This window comes from Pieris brassicae, chromosome 3, assembly GCF_905147105.1.
Source record: "Pieris brassicae chromosome 3, ilPieBrab1.1, whole genome shotgun sequence".
Lineage (NCBI taxonomy): Eukaryota > Metazoa > Arthropoda > Insecta > Lepidoptera > Pieridae > Pieris > Pieris brassicae.
The window spans coordinates 20513299-20528566 of record NC_059667.1 but is presented as its reverse complement, the minus strand read 5'-3'; the positions used below and the strand labels follow the sequence as shown (position 1 = coordinate 20528566).

The 15268-nt window shown below is 35.4% G+C and overlaps 2 protein-coding genes across 5 annotated transcripts in view; one reads left to right on the top strand and one right to left on the bottom strand.

Annotated features, from left to right (window-relative positions):
• Window positions 1–1745, top strand: part of LOC123706838 (protein 4.1 homolog) — a 52544-nt gene extending 50799 nt beyond the window's left edge. For all 4 annotated transcript variants that reach the window (XM_045656328.1, XM_045656327.1, XM_045656326.1 and 1 more), the window contains one exon: window positions 188–1745. In XM_045656328.1, the coding sequence (XP_045512284.1) occupies window positions 188–259 (72 nt within the window). In that variant the 3' untranslated portion in view covers window positions 260–1745. The remainder of the gene's footprint in view (window positions 1–187) is intronic.
• On the bottom strand, window positions 1740–11096 carry LOC123706839 (myrosinase 1-like). Its single transcript, XM_045656331.1, has 11 exons — window positions 11022–11096; window positions 10589–10695; window positions 9871–10018; window positions 9310–9476; window positions 6228–6488; window positions 5783–5871; window positions 4752–4896; window positions 4106–4266; window positions 3525–3677; window positions 3010–3101; window positions 1740–2310 (listed from the first exon to the last, which is right to left on the bottom strand). Exons 1-11 carry the CDS (start codon window positions 11039–11041, stop codon window positions 2202–2204), a joined length of 1452 nt encoding a protein of 483 aa, XP_045512287.1. The 5' UTR covers window positions 11042–11096; the 3' UTR covers window positions 1740–2201.
• Between the last annotated feature and the right edge of the window lie 4172 nt (window positions 11097–15268).

The window sequence follows — 15268 nt, the reverse complement described above, 5'->3', positions numbered from 1 at the left end:
TCTCTGATCACAATCTAGGAACTGGTCTCCATTGTAACTTCCTATAGCAAGAGTTTTTGTACTACGTAATATCAAGGTACAGCAGCGCTACGGATACAAATCACAATATTATTCAAGAAGTGCTGCACGGGCGCTGGATCTGCTAGATCTGGATGAAAAAATTTAACGGTTTTTTTTGTATTTTTAGGAAGCCACAGCGATGAATCCCGATATGACGGTCGAGAAGATTGAAATCCAGCAACAGAGCACACAGCCTTAATCGTGCTCCCTTACCGTCTAACATTAAAATAAGACTCGATTCTGTATATGGAGGGTAACATCACTGCGAATATTATTATAAGTTATTTATAATTATAATCGTTTATAATTGTAATTTTTTATTATATCGATGTTTCGAAAACGCACTATAGATTATGCGATTGTAAAAATACATTAAGGTTAATTTGCAGCATTTTTAACGATTTTTAAGCTTAGGCTAAGACGGAACCTGGGCCTGATGCCATTTAAGTGTTCGTGTTAAAATTCAATTTGTCGATTTAGCTTTAAAATATCACACGAGTTAAACCACCGTTATTTAGTGATAATTTCTCTCTAAAATCTGCTTAAAATCGATAAAACCATGACATCTGACAGTTTTGACAGTTGACGTTGACGGATGTTTTGGCGGGAATCCGAGTCGAGAGCTAAAGTGTTTTAAGATATTTATAACATGTTGCTATTACTGTTTCTATATTACACCATTTAGGTGCTATTTAGGTATTAGATATTAAATTCTGTCTTGTGTGTTTCTCAAGTTTGGATTAAGGGCTTGTGCGGGAGTAAATTACGAGGTGAAATGGCGTGGACTCGCTATTCGAGTTTATCTACTAAAATTACATAGTATTATGTATTAACGTTACATTCAATTGGAAGATAGACTTGGATAGATCTGGCATAAACTAAAGACTGATGCCATAGATATTGTTTTAAATCTAACTTGTTTTTTACTCCATTCGGCTTATCGTTGTTTAGGATCACTACTGGCACAAATTTACAATACGACCAATGCAAGAGATTATTATGCATCACCATGTTGTTTATACAGGACATTCCAATATACCTGGGTTTCACAAATTAGTACCTAGATCACTTATTTTCAACCTGTTAAACTTTTATGTTCTGAATTTTTTTCATCATAAAATGACAATTGACAGCTGTCATAGGTCACAGAACATAAGACCTTAACGGTTTTTAGCTGGTATTGTACAATTATTACTACTTGGTAAACGCTAGATATATGTTTTTTTCTATAATTAAGTCTATGTTACGCTGATTGTGAATCAGGTTTATACTTTTTTAATTTGACATTTTATTGTTTTGTGACGTCATAGGGTTGAAGTGTTGCCATAATAATTTTTAGTGGCGGCTCTGTGACAGGCACAGTACAGTCGAAGGGAAAAACATTACCATAATTTATGACAAATTGATTTTGTGCCCCGTCCCAAACGATCTCTAAGAAAAGATCGTATTTTATTTTTTTACAATTCTCTTGAAAACAATGAAATTTTGCAAATAATACTACTGTATATTACATTTATTGAAATAATATTTTGTTTTAATAGTTTTCTGCTCGACTGTACATATTGTCAACTTGTGTTGTCTTATATTTATTGAAGATGTTTATTTTTCTAAGAGTCCCAACTCCGGATGATTTTATATTGAGATAAAGTAATATAATGAAAACAATAAAATATGCTTTGTTTTAATACGACTTTTATTTACGCAAATTAACATCAGCTTCAGTTTCAGCTCTCAAATGTACTGTGAACTTATTTTACGATTTGGTATTCGCCGCTCGACTGTGATTTTTGGAATTAAAATTCTACAGACACATCACTTACGCCGTGTTAGGGATTTAGTAATGCCATTATTGTTTGGTCAAGTGGGGCGAGAAAGGGCAGAATGTAAGAGTCTGGAAGAGGCCTTTGTCGGGATCGGCAAACGGCTCTAAATAACGGCAAAATTCATGTAGGCGTTATACATATATGTACCTAGTTGACCTGTGACAATTGATATGAGTAAATTTCTCCTGGGGATGACAAATGTAAAATGCAAGAAAAAAACGATGTGTTTGGTTATGATTGGACAAACATACAGAAATCTTAATAGCAACAAGAACATTTTATAATGGATATCGCTTCGGAACAATGCCAACAAGTATATCAAACTTCTCTTTTCTTTATTACATCTGCGTAATAGCACGCGGAGGCTCTAGCTGTGCGCTTGAGTTTCGGATCGTTATAATCAACGTGGACGATGCCAAATCTAGGCCTGTAAAAAAAGTTACAATAAAGGAAACATCTTTTCCATAAAAACGTATTTTTGCTTGTGTTGCTTATATTATTATGTGGCCAAAAATCATAATCTTGACATGACATTAAATCTTGACATGCTGAGAACTAAGCATTCTATGAATTATCGTTATATGAATTGACATGTAATTTAAAAATATATTCACCGACTGAATTTTATACCTGGTATTTGAGGCGTTAATTAAAAGTATTAACAAACACTATAGACGATGACCTGGATATTTGGAATTAGGTTTGTGACAATATTTATAAATTTTATTAATGACGGTAATGATATATTTTAGCTCCTATGCAAAAACTTATCCTTTAAAATTCAGCAAAATATCTGGTGTTTACTATACTTTAATAATAATAATCAATGGTGCTACAACCGTTTTAGGTCTGGGCCTCAGATTTCTAAATCTGTTCCATCGTCATATGGTAATCTTATATAGTAGTAGGCAAGTAGTTGACCAGGCTTCCGTGCCTGATTTCTTTGTGATGTTTTCCTTCACCGTTCGAGCAAATTCCTAAATGCGCACATAGAAATAAAATCCATTGGTGCACAGCCGGGGATCGAACCTACGACCTCAGGAATTAGAGTCGCACGCTGAAGCCACAAGGCCAACACTACACACCACATTACTCATATTACATATAAAAAAATTAAGATACTTACTTGTATCCACTGCGCCACTCAAAGTTATCAATAAGAGACCATGCAGTGTAGGCAGTGACATTTACGCCATCTTCTCTTATTGATAGGAGAATCTGTTGGCGGTTTAGATCTTATTATATCGGAATGCAAAATATAGCTGTCACCTAGTTTGATACAGCAAGGCATTTATAAACCACGAATAACAGAATGATTTATTATGATGAGTTACTTTAATGCCAAAAAATATCATAATAAAAATTCCATAATATTGTTGTTCTATGTATCATATGCATCGCCGTTTGTTTCAATGTTTCAGTGTAACGTCGTGTTGTTTAGAAACAAAACACGTAGCTAAATATTTCCATTGAACCACATTCTAAATAAGACTGAATAAAATATATATGTTTTATTCAGTCTTACTATATATATATATAGTTAATAACTGATGGAGTAGACGAGTTTTTTGTTTGCCCCTTTGAATAAAATATTATTATGTAAATAGATTATATTATTTTAATATTTAACATGAAACATACCTGCTCCAAGTGATCCTTAATATACTTCACCCTCATGGTGTCATTGAGGGTAGTATCAGACGTCCCAAAACCATTCTCAAAGATTTTTATTTCTATATTTCCATAACGCTCCGTCAATGACTTCATAAGTCGACGGATTCCAGGGGGATAGCTCTGAAAATCTCTTATGGTTATGGTTTTGAAAAAGTTGTACCTTTTTAGGTATCTGGGTTAATTTGACATATCTATGTAAATTGATATTGTATAAGCTATGTAAGTAAATAAATTAGAATAATATAGATTTTATTTTTATCCGTATCCACTCCTTCCCTTGCCCTACTCACAATTGCGAGCCTGGGTTCGCCAAAGATCTACAGAACTACAGAACATCACCGATGGTCGCGATATGCGGTCAGTCCAGTCCAAAATCGCTCTGCCAGCAGTTAAACCGCTAATGACAAAGCGACTTCGAAGCATCAACAGACATAATCTCAAAACAATGATTTACAATTACTGGCCACTGCCTCCTTAATATACATCTTTTTGTCCTAGGCGCGATATACAGCCCCATGTGTTTCGCATTTGCCATCTGTAATACATACCACGAGCCAATCGTAACACGGTTGCCAAGTAGGATCAGATGAGAAAACCAAGTTAAGCTCCCGGCTTCCAGAGAATGGCCAGACGAGAATCTGTCCATGGTGACACGCTTCTTCAACGAGTCGGGAGGTGTAGTAATTAACACCAAAGAAGTCAGCTGAACCTGTATCACAATAAATACATCTGTAAAGTAACTGACTACGTATGTAAGAGGTTTGCACGTACCAAAATTCAAAGTAATTTTGTTCAAGTCGTAATGTCAATTATTTTATGGCCTATTTTTTTATGTCATTGAAACCACTGAGCCAATACGAATAGTGTAATGCCTTAGGTCGTAGGTTCTCACCCCAGCTGTGCAGCTATGTCTGCCTTAAACACTCGCTTGGTGAAGGAAAATCGTGAAGAATACCTGTCAGTCACAAGGCTGACCATCTTATTAGAAAAAAAATTGATCACGATAGATATTATTGACGCGAATCAACGTTTAACAATTAGTGTCAAACACTGAATCGCGCTAACGAAATATTTCTGACTTCTCGACCCAAAGGGAGGTCAAAAATTCTCTCCGAGGAAGAACACAACTTACTTTCTTCACAGGAAAACTGCGAGGAAGCCGGTAAGTCTCTACTGAAATAGGTTTATACGTACCTTTGACTAGATTTATTTCTTCTTCAGTGAATGCAGGGAGTCTAGAACTTGAGTACTTTTGAGCTCTACTATTTTTGGCTATAATAAACTCGATATTGGGGGGCCATCCACCAATATCGGAGAATATCGGAAAGGTGTATAATTCCTGTAAAATCAATTTATTAATATATTCCCAATCTGTATTAATATTTAACTACCGTTATTTATAGGATGTGACGGTGTAGAAGGTAATCTCTACTGAACCAAATTTTCACTCACAAATTGAAAGACACGATTTGTCAGTGCCATAAATATTTACCAGGTTAATGAAAATACATTATTGTGGTTGTCGGATTTGCAAAGAAACCCGTAGAAAAAGCTGATATTTAATTGAGTTCTAGAGAAATGTTGGAAATCGCGAAAATGGCTACAAATTCAGCGGCAACGTTGCATATCTTTTAAATTACAATAAATAAAAACAAGTTCTTCGCCGCATTTATCTGGGTGCTAGCGATAAACTCAAATACTGCACGAAATTTATTGCAGTTTTCACTTTTAGATTGATTCATGAGGAAGGTTCAGGTGTATAATTTTTCAAGGTTATTTGGTATGTACAAGTGTGTCTGTGAAGTTAGCAGAGCACAAAGAACTTCTTTTTTATCAAAAGAGACCTTTATTATCGAAATCGATAAGAAATGCTCTGCTGTGACCGGGATGCCGGCAGAGCATTTCATGATTAAAAAAAATTGGAACTTGAAAGTGCAGAACTCTTTCTAAAAACTATCAGGAACTATAGAACTATTGTGTTTTACTGCCAGAACTCTATTTTTTGTGCTCTGCTGGTAAGTGCTCTGCGAATTTAACAGACACTGAACAGGTGATGTAAACAGAATAGTGAATAGTGTAGTCGTGAAAACGGTTAATGCAAATAATTTGTATCTATATATTAAAGGCTCGCAAATAAATAATGCTACTGAACGAAGACATCAAACAGATTGCCATTGTTTTATGTAAAAAAAAAACATTCGATTTGTTTATTAGTACAAACTTACGCTTAGGTCCCGCGCAAGCTGCGCGTTTCGTTCCTGGCCAGGAGTCTTTGGCTCATACCATACGTGTTGGTCTGTCAAACCAACTTGCCCTGAAATTCAGAATACTAGTTTTGAAGGCCGTATTTTTTTAAGTTACAGGAGGCAAACGGGTAGGAGGCTCATCTGATATTAAGTGATACCACCCACGGACACTCGCGCTGGCAGAAGGCGCAATTGGTTCGCCCTATTCTTAATACTTCAGTGCTGGGCAGCCACATAGAGGTGGTGTGGGGCAGAAATTTCCTTAAAAACGCTCAGTTGTGGAACGATGGACGTCAAGGTGATACGGATGGTATTTTGTATTCTGCCTTGACATCTCTTGTATCTTCCAAAAGAAGCTTTACTTGGAAATATGATTTGTTGTTAGGTCTGGTTGACTTATAATAGACACTTTTTAACACATTACCTTTATATTTATCTCTGAACTTCTTTTCATACAGTCTGTAGGCTTTTGCATGACTCAGTAAAGCATTTTTAGCGCAAAGGTTTTCTCCAATACCAGGGCTGGCTATCCCAGGTGCTAGTAACCCGGTCTCATACACCAAATTACAGAAGCTCATCGGTTCATTTATGGTAACCCAGGTCTTAACCCGATCTCCAAAAAGCGTGAATGCCACACGGGCATACTCTTCAAACCAATTGACTATTTTAATGTTGGTCCAGCCTCCTGAAAGATTTATAATATTTTTTTGACAGTACTAGAGATCCAGAGCTGGGCATAGATTATTATCAGCATCAGAATATGCAGACGAAATGCAACATTAACACTGTCGCTTATTTTATTCGTATTTTCATGGGTAGTAGTCATTATTATTTGAATTCAATTTTATTTAACGAATGACAGTAAGCTGCTAAATTTGTCATCACAATAAAGTTTCCCGTAAGACCGTTTATGATTGAATTCGGCAAATTCTTAAATTAGTCTTTCTAAAATAATTTGATGTGATTAATATACGAATTCTGTATATAAATAATTAAATAATGTGAACATAAAGCGTTAACAAAAACTATTTTATTTGATTTCATAACTATATTCGGAGAAACTAATGGCTATTTTCGGAAAGTTGGCCGACGTTGACCCAGGCGTTGCGGGTCCTTGGAATGCCTTCAAGGCTTTTTGTGAGGCCGTCATGAGTCAGAAAGAGAATGCGGAGCGTCAGCGTGAAAATGATTCAGATGCTCCGCCAGTAAGGAAACGACGACCGGGGCAGCGACGCCGTGTTTTCGCACGTCTGCCCTAAGTTAAGATTTGGAAGATTTGTGCGTGAGAGGAGTCATGGTTGTATTGTTCGCGTTTGGTGGGGGTAAGGATAGGGCTCAGCTGTTACCTGCCTTCGCTCTTTGGCGAGCTGAAGTCATCCGTCAGGTTTTAGGGGGTAGGGTTTATTAAGTCTGAGTCCCACATAATCCCTGCTGGTGTAAAATACCGTAGGGATATGTGTAAAAGCATTTCCTGACGAAAAAGAAAGAAGGCGTTGCGGGGTGTCCATGGGCGGCAATTATGACTTTATTCAAAGTGTCAGCTCGGTTCCTTCCTGTCCCATAAAGAAATATCGATATTGAAAATAATAACTTCACATATATGGCAAATAGCTCGGATGTGAAACAGTAAATAAATTTAATATTCAAAATAAGAATACTAAAATTTAAAGAATGAAATTAGACAAACTAGACAAAGTTACGTCAAAACTACTTAACTCTAAAAACAGACATATGTACGCGTTTCTTTAAAAAATAACGCTTTGTACGGCTGAACATTTTTTCCAATATTTCGGGCTCTCGACAGCGTAGGTTTTAAATTTATGAACGTCAAACATATAAATATACAAAAATACAAATCTTTCTTTTCATTATTTATTGTTTCAGACGTATTTTTAATTCTCTTGATGAAAAAATTTTAATTACGGAATCGATTATTAAGGAATTAGTTATATAGATTTTCTATTCCTTTGTTTATAACATGAAATCCATTTCTATAGAAATAATACCTATAGCAATTTTTCGGCTATTAACATTGGTCCAAAGCAGAAAAAATTGTTTTATATTAAGACGTTAATAATTCTGACGATTTTACATAGTTTTAAAAACAATAGAATAACAACTACGGGTTTATAAGTGTGTCTAATAAGTAAATTATAAAACGTTTTGTTGCATACATTTTTAAGTTCTCTTTATACTTACATTTGAACAATTGCTTGGTAATGTTTCAGATATGGTGCTTTTGTTTTACCATTACATAAGAGGGGGAGAGATCTACTAGCCGTGGTGTCAGGTTGTCGATTCGAAATTCTAATCTAGAAAATTTATATGACCAGAGTCTTCCTGAAGAATAATCAATGTTGATTGATTTATGTAGCCAATTTAGTGTAATTACACTATTTTTATAGATTTGTTGTTTTGTATACAACACAATACTTATTTTATTATTATAAGAAATAACGATTGTGAATGTATTAAAAATAATCATAAAATATGTTGCGCAAAATTGCAGACGGCTGTACCAATTTGAGTTTTTTATTCATGTCATGAGGAAGTTATTTATACAGAGATATCCTTAACAGGAATTTTGGCCAACTCGGGATGTGATGATTACTTGGCTTCATAAATTTAAGATAGATGTAATATTATGTATAAGGTATAAAAATGGTTTATAAGGAATTCAAAGAAATATGCACGGCGATACCCTTGAGACACTGAGTGGATTCTGTAGTATTAGAGTTTATAATGTTGGAACAAAAATGAAAAAACACATTTTACGGCGAAACGAACTTCGCGATGCTAGTTTCTTCACAATTTGATTGAAAAATCTAAACAAAGATGACAACTACGTAATTAGTTCGACTCCATCAAACTGTGCTTTTTAAAATACCCAATTTGCAGAATCAAAACACAAAAACCATAAACTGAATTCTAACACTCTTCCTTTACTGTGATAAAGTATACTGCTTTGGAACTCCAGCTCAATTTTTACATGCATTTATGAATCTTCTTCTACGTAGTAACAAGCTGCTTAAATATATGATGATTCATTAATACTAAGATTAGCTTTTGTATTGTTTTTTTATAGATTCCAGTATTTTGTTGTACAATTATATTGTTACGTGTAATTTTATGGTATTTTCTACATTATTTATGCAGTTCTTGTACTGTACCCTCGCATTTATTTTATTTCTTTTTCTATAAAAGGTTTGCCTAGAAGAAATCACTTGTGATCAATAAATCCCTAAGCCTAATAACTTATGTAACCAATTATTTTATATGTATATTTAAAATAACAAAATGTAAATAAAATATATGGTATAAATCCTCCTTTTAGAGTAAAGAAACTGTGTTTATCGAGTCTGCTATAATAACTAGACAATTTCCTCTTTGTACTTTGTGGTATTTCTTCTATATTAAATATGTATGGTACGTATACCTCCCGTAACACAGGTTTTTAAACTAGTAGAAAAATAAGTAATTGTTATTAATTAAATAATCCATAATACCTAAATCTTGAAGATTTTGCGGCAAATCCCAGTGGTAGAGGGTGACAACAGGTTCGATTCCATTGCTAAGCAGACCGTTGATAAGATTATTGTAATATCTTGTTCCATCTATGCTCACTTTATTAGAAAAACCCTCGGGCAGGAGTCGGGGCCACGATATTGAGAAGCTGTGAATATGTTACTGCATTAAGAGGATGGTATGGACTGGTATGATGAGTGTGAAATCGGCGAAATGGTTTAACTTTCTTGATGGGTTTATTTCACAGAATCGCCATTCTTTCTTGGGTCTTGTTCTGCTTCTGACACTCAGTGTCATGGGAAAATGAACCCAAAATCTGGGTTCAATGCTAATAATATAAACCCATGTCTCAACAACTGCTGAAGCAAGTTTGATCGGAATTGCAATGTATCTAATTTAAATAGTCATGATCTATAGAAATTTGATGGTGATTATAATGGTGTAGAAACAACACCACAATCATAAGGGATCCAAGATAAAATCTAGACTGAATAAATATTCGTCATTTAGTAGAAATTATTTCTAACTTGTTCAGTACATACCGATAAAAGTTGAGCCGCAAAGTCCGGGCCAAGGCGATATCTTTCTTCCATAAATGGTAGGAGTCGCAAGCCACATCTCCATTAGAATGGTCCGCGATAGCAGATGGGTTTTCATGGACGTAAACATCCCAGATACTTGGAGATTTATCTGTTAAAAAAGGATAATATGAAGATTTTATTAAACACTGAAAATTTTTGACCCGTTCGGGACTATCGCGACTCAGTGACTTTCAATAGCGACAGTTCCGATGTTTTTGTAAATGGCAATGGGTACCATCTTGTTGTCGGGTCAAGTTGAGATCACAATGCTATCGCTTTTGGGGGTACAATATATAATTTCCATTTTATCAGCATGTAAATAGAATCGTACTTTCTTCCGATTTACACAAATCAATTTTATTTAAATCGTGTGCTTAAAGACTGTGTTATTTATTTGTATTAATATTGTTTATTAATAAGGCATACATGCACGTACAACGTTACAAAAAAGAAAAAATCAAAGACATAGATACTTTAGATTTATAATTTACGATAATATTTTGAATGAAATAACATATTTTTGCATAAACATTCTTATTGATGCCGGATTATCTATGCATATCTATTTTTATAATGGAGAGTGTTTGTGAATTAGTTTAATTTTTCACCCATCAACTGTCTTTCGTTAAAGCTAATATTAATACTAAATGTACCAAAGCTTTCTAGTTTGATTACTTACCACTTGCGTTCCAAGCGCCCTCCACCTGATAAGCAGATGTGGCTGCTCCAAATTGAAACCCATCTGGGAATTTTGAGGCTGCCTCGCACCACGTGACCAACGAGGTCCTGAATAATTGCAACCGAATTATATATATGTAGTATATAATACCGCCTACGTGGCTTAACAAAGTTGAAGATCTGGGTTTCATTACCGGTGACTTAAAAGAATTAGACCTTTCAACCGCGCACGTGGTTTATTGATTTATTTTTATAAAATTTAGTAATAAAATTTGTTAAAATATAATAAAAATTATTCGATACTTTAATTAAAAACCTTTTATTATTTATATATATTACTAAATGTATTTAAATACACAGTAATTATTGACTGTATTTTTTTTCTAAAATTGTGATAAGTATTGTCGTTACAATTATACGAACTATTTACTTACCAGACGACCAACCAATACATATTCAAAAATTACAATAACTTATAATTCGCTTGTCACCTATTTATTATGACAATGCTACAACAATTTTAGATACATACTCAAGCTAAAGCCTTTGTATATAGTGTTTTAAACAACAATTTAATTATTTTCAAGGATATTTAATATATCTAAAAGAGACCTTTAAGAATTTGGGTTTTTAATAAATTACTTTATTAAACTATACTATACTTTAATTACAGTGAATAAAGTATTTTTGAATAGTTTTTACTAATAATTACCAAACCGTAAAATAAATAATGCTTGAAATGAAAACTTTCCATTTATATATATTTTATAATTTTAATTATTTTCAGAATAAATTAGTTGTATAAATTGTACATTTAAATTGTTGATAAGTATTTTAATTAGAAAAATCCCTCGCCTGCTGAGCATTTGTGATAACGCTATGACAACTCATTGTATGAATTAATTTCTTTGTATTTAACTTCGAAATATAGAAACGTCATTTTAAAGCAAATAAATCAAGAAATCACGTCTTTATGTATTAAATATTAACAAATATGCCTCATCTGTCAATTTAAAGCGCAGTTTCGTGTTAGCTCGATGTGCAACGTTAATGTCAAACCAAAATTGGTAGTTATTTAGACATGGCTCCAGCATGCCAGGTACCTGCTAATTGCATGTCTGTGAAAATGCGTCAAAGTTAATCGCATTAACCAAAGCAGAAAATACCACATATTTTTTTATTTTGTTATGAGACGTAATATAGCAGTCACAATATTAAATTAATATAACGAAGAAGCAAAGTAGCAAATTTGCACGCCATTATACGTGGCAGAATATGCAAAACTCAGCTTGTAACACCATTTTTTTTATAGAACAAGAGGTAAGAGGCAGGGGGCTTTCTTGATGTTAAGTGATACCGCTGCGCATGGACACCCTCAATTGCAGAGGGCGCGCAAGAATCGGTAAATACTTCAGTGGACCAGCTGGTTCCATAGTGGTCATATGCGGCAGAATGGACGTCAAGGTGATACGGATGGTATATTGTATTCTGCCTCGACGTTCGATGATTAAACTCAGCTGCAGGTCCGAAAACTCCTCTCAACACTCTATGGTAAATGCGGTAGAAGATGTAAAGTAGTCCCACACAACGCCAAAGGATCAAGCAGCTCGGAGAGGGATTCGCACCGCTCTTCGTTGAATACAGCCAAGTAGAAGGAGCTGGTACTGGAGAGCTGCCCAGTATACACAGTAACAGTTCAAACGATGACCCAGTTTGAAGTGCCCTCTTGCCTGCAGAGCATACCAAGCTTTTTGGTGGCTAATTTAGCTTTTCCCTCCAAAAGACCGTGAAACTGAACGTCGTTCACTATCTCAACGCAAAGTATTCCGTTGCTGGCTGTAGCTTTAAGAAGAGTGTCTTCAAAAATAGGAGTAGCGGCAAAGGGTGTTTTTTAGCGGAAAACGCGCAAATTTTTGTCTTCTTGGGGTTAAATTGGACTAGGTTTAGCCCAGTCCGAGATTCCACTTAGTAGAGTTTCGACTTCACACACAGTTTAATTTAGTTCAGTTATTTAGTGTCTCATCGTTAGGATATATCAGTTTTCAGCCTAATCGAGTCATTATATTTTGAGTTATCAAAGCTTTTGATTTAGCCACTATGGAATAAAATTTAACATCGCGCCGTTATTAAGTTCCTTACCAAACAAGGACAGACGCCTCAGACCATCATAAAAGAGATGTTAGCTGTTTATGGGGACTCTGGTTAAAACATGATGATCTAAGTCGCGCGCTGAAGCCACTAGGCCAAAACTACTAAATTTAGCCAGGCGATTGCCTGCACTTGTAAGGTGCATACTAAGGTAAATCACACCTAGCTAATAATTGCTCATTTGATGCTGATAACGTTCGTATCACCATATATTATTATTTATTATGTTATACAATTTAAATACTATATTAGGTCCAAGAGTATGTAGTTAAATATGCACACAAAAATAATCCATTATGACTTTCGTTGTGGGCTTACTCAACAACAAATCTATGATAGGTTTAGTATTTCCTTATGAAGTCCCATCTCGTGGCAGTCCCAGCTTTGTACCAGATGGATTCCCGATAAAAGAACCGACGACCAGAAATACCTTCGCATGGACTGGTGTCCCCAAATGTTAGAAAAGTTCAACGTCGGCATTCAAATGTTGTATTGGAAACCGTGACACGTGATGAAAGTTGGATATATTGCTATGAAACCGAAGCAAAAGATAATCAGCTCAGTGGGTGTTTCCTTTCGAGGATCGGCCAATTAAGCTAAAGAAAGGAAGAAGTCAAGGAAAAAATATGATTGCCTCATTCTGTGGTCGGAAAGGTCATTTCGCGACAGTTGTACTAGAAGATGAAAGGACAGTTACTGCAGGCTGGTATGTCAATCGCTGTTTGCCTGTTGTCTTGGAAAAAATTCGAAAGCAGCGCCCTCGAAGCAGGATCCTCCTTCACCACGACATTCATCAGCGCACTCCGCAGAACGGACTGTTGAATATTTGACTATGGCAGGTGTCGAGATAATTAGTCATCGGCCATACGACTGCATGGCCTGACCTGGCGCCTTGCGACTTTCTTTATTCTTTATTCTACTTTATTCCCAAGAACTAAAGATGAAACGAGCCCTGAAGATGCGGTGAAAGCGTACGAAAATGCCATGGAAGAATGGGCCCACTTTTCTCAAAGGGATCCATCGAAAGCGACGATGTGTAGAGAGGAACGGAGATTACTTTGAAAAACAATAAAAGTATTAGCAACTTTATACATTAAGGCGTTTTCCATTTTCTAAACATTTTCAGTGTTACATAGGTATAATCATTCTGGAATCAAATATCAGTCACTGTCAATGAAGTTGGTGATCGGCGTTTTGCAAGTAAAAATTTTCGAAATTGCGTTAACACTTTACAATAAAAAATACGGAGGTCCTATAATTAGAATCAGTCTCAATGCAAGTACTTCGTGCATAAGAAAATAAACGTTTTTGTATGAGTATGTTGGCAAACTATTTCAAATACGTATTAGCAAAGTAAAATTGCTATGAAGATTTGGCCAGGCGTTATTTATATATGTTATTTTATTCTGGATGCCAACAGTATATTGCATGCACTAAAAACTCTAAAATAAATAAAAAAGACTTTTATTGACCAAAAGTGAATGACAGAGGGCTCGCGAGTGCGTTGTCAGCCTATCAAGAATTGTTTTTTTGAATCTTAATTCAAATTAGTTCGGAAATACGTCGACAGGCACCTGGATCCACATAGCTGTGGTGGAATTTCATATTGTGCTTGACGCCCTATGATGAAACTCAGCTGGAGGTGAAGCTTCGTCCGAAGCTTCGGGTGAAGCGCTAAAAGACCTTATACAAGAAGGCTTAGAACAACGAAAGCCGTATTAACTTAAATTCACCATGGTGACCGCAAGATTTGCTATGTGGCCTGAAAATGATTTTTGTGCCTAGATTTAGTACATATCATACATAAGTAGTGTTAGCCTAGTGGCATCAGCGTGCGAGTCCCAGCCCTGAGGTCATAGGTTCGATCCCTGGTTGTGCACGAATGTACTTCCTTTCTATGTGCGCATTTAACTTAGCTCGAACGGTAAAGGAAAACATCGTGAGGAAACCGGCTTGCCTTAGACCGAAAAATTCAACGATGTGCGTTAGGCACAGAAGGCTGATCACCTACTTAAGAATAATAAAATAATTTTACTACTGACATCCGAACTAGACCTATCTGACAATAGCAGTATGTTCAGCAAAATGACCTCTACAGTTTAGCAGATATATACGTCAAGCAAATCCCCTAGGAGGAGAGTTATAATTTGACGTGTGAATTCCAGTTCACTACCGAGTCGAATTCATGTGCGATGTCATCTGCAAAGCAGAATATAATATTTAATTTATCCCTTTGTTTCCTTTTGAGGCAAAATTGTATTTTATTCGCGCGTATTCCCAACCTTTTACTTGAAACTGGCATAAAGTTAAAACTTTTGCCCTTGCCAATCTTTGAGCGAAAGTCGTTCGGGTGTAGATTTTTTCGACGAGCAGCGCTTTTAGTACGATCAATTATCAGAATGACCACACCGTAACAATCCTCTTCACATGTGAATTGAGAGCTGGATACACTGTAAGTTTATATAAACACAATCCCAGCTATTAATTTTTGTAAATCAAATCAAGTATTAGAAAAGCATATTTTATAGTTTTC

What these genes read in the sequence shown, in the direction of transcription:
- LOC123706839 (XM_045656331.1), bottom strand. Translation starts at nt 11,041, where the DNA reads ATGTATTGGTTGGTCGTCTG. An exon ending in TTGCGGCTCAACTTTTATCG is followed by an intron (nt 9,477 to 9,870) that starts GTATGTACTGAA and finishes ACATATTCACAG; the next exon opens with CTTCTCAATATCGTGGCCCC. An exon ending in TTAAGGATCACTTGGAGCAG is followed by an intron (nt 3,102 to 3,524) that starts GTATGTTTCATG and finishes AACCGCCAACAG; the next exon opens with ATTCTCCTATCAATAAGAGA.